This window comes from Arachis ipaensis, chromosome B01 (genome assembly GCF_000816755.2).
Source record: "Arachis ipaensis cultivar K30076 chromosome B01, Araip1.1, whole genome shotgun sequence".
NCBI classification, from domain to species: domain Eukaryota; kingdom Viridiplantae; phylum Streptophyta; class Magnoliopsida; order Fabales; family Fabaceae; genus Arachis; species Arachis ipaensis.
Genome location: NC_029785.2, coordinates 72,205,393 through 72,213,916, shown reverse-complemented (window position 1 = coordinate 72,213,916; position 8,524 = coordinate 72,205,393). Strand labels below are relative to the sequence as shown.

The 8,524-nt window shown below is 40.1% G+C and overlaps 2 protein-coding genes across 2 annotated transcripts; one reads left to right on the top strand and one right to left on the bottom strand.

Annotated features, from left to right (window-relative positions):
• LOC107631644 (SNF1-related protein kinase regulatory subunit gamma-1) lies at positions 233-3,541 on the top strand. Its single transcript, XM_016335156.2, has 6 exons — positions 233-650; positions 873-1,045; positions 1,345-1,533; positions 1,670-1,945; positions 2,604-2,767; positions 2,944-3,541. The coding sequence occupies exons 1-6, from the start codon at positions 476-478 to the stop codon at positions 3,239-3,241; spliced, it is 1,275 nt and encodes a 424-aa protein (XP_016190642.1). The 5' UTR covers positions 233-475; the 3' UTR covers positions 3,242-3,541.
• LOC107631636 (exocyst complex component EXO70B1) lies at positions 3,935-6,579 on the bottom strand (the record flags this gene model as incomplete). The annotated part of the gene is given in 1 exon segment (XM_016335144.2): positions 3,935-6,579. A coding segment is annotated over 1 exon segment (2,052 nt). The 3' UTR covers positions 3,935-4,448.

Below are 8,524 nucleotides of genomic sequence, written 5' to 3'. Positions count from 1 at the left end.
CCTTATTAATTAATTGTTTAGGCCAAAAGATTAATTATGACAGAAAAAATAAAAAAAATTAATAATTAATTAGCCCCATGAATCGTCACTCAATTCAATCCCATGAGCGCAAACCACTCCCTAGCTCACATCAGTGTGGCCGATAGTAAAACCCGGATGAGGATGTGCTTTCTAATCAATAATAAACAAACACAAATTTGGATAAGCATGACGAATAATAAGGGAAGGACATAACTATTCTCGTTGACCGCTAAGTTGATCTACAGTGTGTAACCAAATCATATCCATCCAGGTGTCACCATTACAAAAGCCAATGTAAGAAGGATGTGAATCCAACGATGGTTTATATTTGTGTTGAGTAGGTTATGTGATCCTATATGGTTCAGTTATTTATGGGAATGTGTTGGAGAAGAATGATCATGTTATAAGCTTGTCAACATTGCAGTTACACACAGAGAAAAAGAGAAAGAAAATTATGGCAATGAATACAATGGTGGCAGAGGGTCCAAGAAGCCCAGAAGCGAAGCTTGGGTTGAGAGTGGAGGATCTTTGGGATGTTATGGAGCCACAGCTAAGTCCTACTGAGAAGCTTAATGCCTGCTTTGAAAGCATCCCAGTCTCTGCGTTTCCAATGGCTCCTTCAAACAAAGGTATGGTAGCAATAAGGATCTATAAAGCAAGAAAATGCTTCAAATTTATTCTGATGCGCTTTCACTTCAATCTGTCGAGTTTGGACTTCTGGATCATCATTTTGGTCCTACTCGGTTGAAGAGCAATATAATATTTGATCACAACTCGCAACCATGATAGTATCCATTGATGTCTAAGCATGTGTATTTTTGTTTTATTTTATTTTTTGGTGTGTATTGTAGAACTTGAGATAAAATCAGATGCCACACTAGCCGAAGCTGTAAAAGTACTGGCACGTCACAACATTCTGAGTGCACCTGTGGTGAATGTTCACGCACCTGAAGATGCAAGTTGGCTTGATAGATACATCGGAATAATTGAGTTTGCTGGAATTGCTGTATGGATTCTGCATCAGGTTAGACACATGTCAATTCACCTTTAGTTCCCCCCTTTCTCACTGTAGTAATGTTTGAAATTATGTATAATTGAAAATCTAGCAGTGGCAAATATGAATGTCATATTTTGGTATGTATATGGTGGTGATACACAATTTTGTTGCTATATAAGGGAGATTTGAATGTGATTGTGATTGTTCCTATCTATGCATGTTATAATATAATGTTTTAAATGCAATAATCGTGGACCATATGAAAATGGAATTAATTTAACCAACATTTTTGCACTAAGCCAATGTGGGTCTATGCTTTTTGGCAGTCTGAACCTACAACTCCTACAAGTCCATCCACTCCAAACACTCCAACCAGTGCAAGTGCTATTGCAGCTAAAGCAAACGGATTAACCTTTGCTCTAGAACTTGAAAATTTAGGCCTTGGATCTGCTGCAACCACTTCAGGGAACTTCTTTGAGGATCTCATTTCTTCTGAACCTTACAAGAACACCAAGGTCCATACTTGTCTTTGCAATTATTTCACCTATTTGTATTTCAACTGCTATTTGTTCCAGCTATTCCATCTGTTTGATTTAGTCTTATATATTTGTCTATTTATTTCACTAGTTTTTCTTTTCTGGGTGCAAACAGGTCTGCGATATTTCAGGGACGTTCCGGTGGGCTCCATTTCTTGCTTTGGAGAGATCAAACTCGTTTCTAACCATGCTGTTGCTGCTTTCTAAGTACAAGATGAAGAGTGTCCCTGTGGTGGATTTAGGTGCTGATAGAATTGACAACATTATTACACAATCTGCAGTGATTCATATGCTAGCGGAATGTGCCGGGCTTCAGTGGTTTGAAAGCTGGGGAACCAAGAGTCTATCTGAAGTCGGTCTTCCCTTGGTGACACCAGACCAAATCATCAAGGTTTGTAAAGGAAAATGACTTGCATTATCATCAATCTAGAATATAAAATAGTAGACTTTGTTATTAGCATAATGCCATATTATATTTTACATACATTAGTACATTATAATCCTGTGTATACTATACCAACATAACCTTTATTGGAATATTTCATGCCATTGGAACTATGAGGGTAAATTTACATTAACCGCCTCTAAGATTTGGTGAGATTCAACATGACCCCCACTTGTTAGTGACATTGATCTCTCCTAAGCTTCAGTTTAGAGGAGGTTAGTACTATGTTTACAAGTGGGGTTTAGTGTCATTTTAGAAAATACAAGGATATTGAGGTTAGTACTATGTATATTTCTAGAAATAAAGGAGAGTCAAGGTCAATTCACTAAAAGTTAAGGAAGATGAGATTAATTTTCCCTAACTATCACCCATTAATGTTATCAACCTGGCAAATACATCCCCGAGTTCGAAGATGTTTATTCTGCTTAGATACAAGATGGTAAGCTTTAGCTCTCTGCTGCATTGAAATTTGAACCATGTTAAGTAGAATTCTCAAAACTCTAGTAGATATGGAGAAAAAACTCTGTTAGATATCTTGAAAACAATATAAATTGTAGTTGTAGAGTGTTGCCACCTTCTCAGTGGAGTGTTGCCACCTTCTCAGGTTTATGAGGATGAACCAGTGCTTCAAGCATTTAAATTGATGAGGAAGAAGAGGATTGGAGGGGTGCCTGTGATGGATAGGGATCAAGGCAAGGCAGTTGGTAACATAAGCTTGCGAGATGTTCAGTTCTTGCTAACTGCCCCAGAAATCTACCATGATTATAGGTGTGTCATTACATTAAGAGAATTTGGTTTCATAGCTTATTTTTTTCTTTTTAGAAGCTACTTTGTTTAGCTGAAAGGATGAAACAAACACAACCTAAATTTGTGAGATAAAATTATATTTCCTTTATATGTGTTTCTTTACTTCATTCCCTGATCAGATGTTCTCTCAATCACAGATCTATTACAGTAAAGGACTTTGTGACAGCAGTTAGAAGCTACCTAGAGAAGAATAAAGATGCAAACCCAATGTCAAGTGAATTAGTTACATGTAAAATTCATTGCACGATCAAGGATCTGATTAAATTGCTTGATGATGAGAAGATTCATCGAGTCTATGTCGTCGATGATGATGGGAATCTACAAGGACTTATCACGCTGAGGGATATCATCTCAAGGCTAGTACACGAGCCACGTGGCTATTTTGGTGATTTCTTTGATGGTGTTCTTCCCCTGCCTCTGGATTGCCGGGTTTGACAACCAAACTGTTAATGAAGAATAACATGCTGTCTCAGTATCTTTTTTATATATACTTATGTTCTAAAATGAAAAAAAAAATTACAAATAGATCTATGTGCTTCTCTTCAGGGTTGAAGATGGGAGCTTGGACCTTTGTAGTATTAGGCTGTGTGCAAGTTGCTTGCTCCGCATTTTGACCAGTGTCGTAGCGTGAGATTTTGAGTACTGTAAATTAACCATGACTTTTGTCAACTTCTGTAATTTAACAAACCCTTATTTTTTGGATAATTGAACAAGGTTCGATATTCAAAATGAATATAGTACTCAGAACCTAATGGAAATTGGAAAATTCATTACCATATCGATAGCAAGACTTATGACTTATCCATCCTCCTTTAGTTTGGAAAGAGTATAACTCGTGAACTTGCAAAGTAAATCAAGAATTTGGGATTTCTCATTTTGCAGTTGCTATGTTAACATAACATATGAAGTTGGAAAAAGAAAAATGTTGGACATGTGACACTTGAAGAAAATAAGAGGAGAGCTGCTTTAGTTAAAACACTTTGTTGAATAAGACCAATCATAGGATATAGATCCACATACCCTGGGGCCAGAGGCACAAAGTGAGGAATTAAAAATAGAGGCTGTTCTAAGTTGTCCCGGAATGGAAAGTTAACAAACATATAGCATCTAATAATGCTTGATGATAGGTGTTAGAAAATGAGTAAATGACATTATCATTGTACTGCTCACACTAACCATAACTTTCAACGACCAACCAACATAACATGTTCTCACGTTGTTTCATTCAGCAAATTAATATGCAACTTTCTTCATCCGATTCTTCTTGCTTCATTGACAATATTTTGATCATCACTTGAACCTTTTCGTTAGCAAACTCAACATTTAGCATATCCAGAATCCAGTTTCTGCTAAACTAGAGATTATTTCATTTCATCACTCTTGGACATAAGCATAGAGCAATAAAAAACTGCAAGTACCGTTTGAGACACTAGACCTGTGAATATATACAAAAGATACAACAGTATTGACAGCCAAATGAAGGAAAAAAAACGTGGATTTCATAAAACCCCATTGCACCTGAAAAACTAACAGCTATTTAGGAAAAACACATAACATACACAGGATAAGAAATCTTTTCTTTTTTTTTTTTCCAACTAATCCTCCTAAAATGAGTTCACCCTTTATAAACAACCTATATAGTCTATGTACTTTTTCTCCTTATGTGATGCAATACAGCAGGGGACCCTTCAAATAAATTCAATAAATAGGTATCAAGATCCTCTGGGGTATACTTAATGTATTTTCCAGCATGCCTTCCTTCTACTAGATGACTGCTAAACCTTCCCACAAACGAGCGGTACGCTGGAATCACCTTCTCCGAAATAGATAACTGCAGCTCTTCACGAAGCCGATCATCCGGTACCTTCCAAGCTGTCTGAATCCTATAAATCTCTTCAAAACAGGCATTGAAACTCTTGAACCTCTCCTTCAAGGCCATCTTTGAGGCACTACTAAGACTAGAGCTCCCTCCAATTCCTTCATCCTTCAAACAAGCCAAGGCTCTGGTCCAAGAGGCCCTGAGATAGCCTGTAGCATACTGGCGTATCTGGCCACGGCGCTTCCGGATCCAATCATCCCCTAAGACCTTCCTGATTTCGGAGTCTCTTACTTTCCACACTAGGTAATAGAGATTGTTCATCAAGAATATCTGCTGCAGCGCATTGTCCTCATAGAGCCTTGATTTTTCCTCAAGGTTAAACTCAAGCTCAGACATCAACAACAACGTTCTTTGTCCTAAGGGAGAAATGGCCTCTATCTGGGAAACATCACCCCTGAAATCATTTTGAACCCGATAAAGATCCTCTTCTCTGATTTCCAAGAGCAAGTTCAAGGGCTCACTGTAATCCACAAGCAACTTTAGGTAGTTCATCACATATCGAGCCAACGGATGAACATCCCCTGTAATCACCAGCTTCTTGGAAGTCTCATTCCTAATACAATTCTCAAACTCGGCAAACGTCCCTATCACGGCATTGCCGAGTCCACTAAGCGCTCCCCTGGCCTCACCAGCCACAAACTCATCAGAAACCATCGCCTCCAAATCAGGCAGAACATCCCTCGATGCCTCGTACATATCCAATATCCTGAACAATTTCTCCGGGGACCTCTTACAAATTGAGACAGCCTCGGCGAAATTCAGCAACTGCATAACACACCCTTTAGCAATCTCATTAAAACATACCTCTTTGACCTCAACCAAATCCCCAAACACATTTTCACAGAGCCTCTTCTCACCACTCAGCAAAACCACAACACTAATCTTAACAGCATGAACCCAATTCTTCATCTTCTCATCTAGAACCTTCCATTCAACCCTGTGAACCTCTTCGATACTCAACCTCTCGACACCAATAATAGCCAAGCACTCATCCAAAGCGTCACGCCTAACACCGCTATAAACCTGAAGGCACTCTCTTTCGTAACCAGACCTTATCATTCGAGTTACGATTTCTCTCAGCTCTGGAACCGCATCGGGATGCACCAAATCGATTGAAACGCCATCGTTTTCGTTTTCGTCTTCAAAGCTCGCGACGCGCTCGTGGAACCGGTGATTTGGGGTTTTGCCAAAGCTCTCCGAGCTTCCGTCGATTTCGGCGGCGGCGGCGCCGTCGTGTGAGGCCAACGAGAGTGAAACTCTATGCACCGAGCTGTAGAGGCTGTCGGCGTCTAGGGGGACGGTGCTGCGGATCAGCACATGGCGGAGCTCGTGCTCGAGCCTTGTCATCGCGATCTGGATAGCCTTTTCGGCGCGGTCACACATGGCGGCTCGGCGAGGTGGCAACGGCAGCGCTAACGAGAGATTTTCATCGATCCACTGGATGATGTCATCAACGGCAGAGAAGTACTCTACTCTGTGGACATGCGAGTCAAGGATGGAGGTGGAGTGGCGCAAGGAATCGCCGCCGCCGGAGAAGGAGGCGTCCCAACGGAGGATGACTTTCATGGCGGCCTCGAGGCGGTCAAGGTCTTCTTGTTCCTCCTCATCGGCGGGAACGGCGTCGGAGATGGTGGACTTGGAGTCGTTATCGGCGTCGATGAGGTCAGAAATGGTAGAGAGACGGTTATCGAAGGAGGAGAAAATGAGGAGCATGTCCTGGCGAACCTCCTTGGGAGTGTTGAGACTCATGAGGATCTGCTGCGCCGTCGCCAGAACACGATCCTCTCCGGCGCCGTCGAGGCTAGTGGTGGCCATTCCTCCTCCACCAGCGCGGTGTATTTTGGTCTTTCTGTGTTTCTCTCTTTTTGTTGGAGTGAGTTTCGGAAACTCGTAGATTGCCTTACGTGAGGTGGAAGGGTTTGGGGAATTTGGAAGTGTCAGAACGCATAAGGTTCGAAGAGTGAAGGCCAAGAAGCCTTTTATTCTCGGATAAGTCGGACTTTGTGGGATGTGGATTCTTTTTGGATTCCTTTTTGTTTTATTTGTTTACCTATTTATTTATTTATGTTTTTTCTAGAGAGAAAATCGATGAAGGGATAAGCCGAGGGAGTGTTGTTAGCCCTTAGCCGGCTAAGCTGTGGTTGGGGTTGAAGTGGTAGAGATTCTCACACACTGTTCTGCGCACCCCCATAGCATGTTTTTGTTTTCTGTTTCGCTATAAATAAACAAATAGTTAGTCTATAGATGATTTTTATTAACTTATAAATTTAGATGATGATGATTATTATTATTATAAAGTAAATAATGAATTAAGCTTCAAAGTAGTCTCTGAACTTGCACTTGAGTCTTAAAGTAATTCTTAAAATTAATAATTTCTCAAATTCGTCCCCAAAATTGCACTCCAGAACTCATAGTAGTCCTTGAGACATTTTCCATTCATCAAAACCTTAAAACGACGTCGTTTTGAACAAAAAAAAAAAGAGTAACGTAAACCCCCCAATTCGAACCAAAAAAAAGAAGAAAGAAAAAAAGAAAGTGTAGCATAGAACCAACCCGCCCTTTCCAATTCCCAATTTGTTCCATCCCTATCCCCATTCCCAACCTTCTCCTTCTCCTTCCCCTTCTCCTTCTCCTTCTCCTTCCTCTTCCCCATCCCCATAGTTACATTTATGGAATAATCAAGTGCGAAAAACCGAATCGAAACATTTATGGATTCCAAGCTAACATGGAAGTTGATGGAAAGAAACTGTCTCTTGCATCATCGAACATTGTGTTTAGAGGATGCGAGCTTAAGAACACAAGCTGGGCTTTGGGAGTTGCTGTTTACTGTGACAGTGAGACTAAAGCTATGCTCAACAGCTCCGGTGCGCGGTCAAAGAGAAGCCGGCTCGAGACTCGAATGAATTCGGAGATCATCATGCTCTCTTGCTTTCTTGTTGCTTTGTGTACAGTCACGTTCGTTTGTGCTGCGATTTGGTTGAAGCGCCACAAAGACGAGCTTGATTTGATGCCGTATTACCGGAAGCTGAGCTTCTCCAGGGGGAAACCGAAGAAGTATAAGTATTATGGTTGGTTTTGAGAGATAATTTTCACATTTCTCATGTCAGTTATAGTTTTTCAGGTTATGATTCCAATTTCGTTGTACATTTCGATGGAGCTTGTTCGTGTTGGCAGGCTTATTTCATGATCAGAGATGATAAAATGTATGATAGGACTACCAAGTCAAGGTTTCAGTGTAGGGTTTTGAATATCAATAAAAATTTGGGACAGATTAAGTATGTCTTTTCAGATAAAACTGGTGCTCTTACTGAGAACAAGATGGAATTCCAGTGCACCAGCTTCTGAGGGGTTGATTACAGTTCGACGAAATCCGGAGAAGGGGATGGGGATGGGGAAGGAGAAGGGGAAGGTTGGGGATGGGGATAGAGATGGAACAGATTGGAAATTGGAAGGGGGGTTGGTTCTACGCTACACTTTCTTTTTTTTTTTTCTTTTTTTGGTTCGAATTGGGGGTCTATGCTACGCCTTTTTTATTTTATTTTTTTGTTCAAAACGACGTCGTTTTAAAGTTTTGATGAACGGAAAATATCTTAGGGACTACTATGAGTCCCGGAGTGTAATTTCGGGGACGAATTTGAAGAATTATTAATGTTAGGGATTACTTTGAGGCTCGAATGCAAGTTTAGGGACTACTTTAAGACTTAACTCGTAAATAACTAATAGATCTTTTTCAATCTCGTCTATTTATTTAAAAAATAAAATACTCTTTCACAATTTGACAATTTTTAATTGAATCATAATTATTTAAGTAATTAATCTAAATAATTTTTGTTATTAAT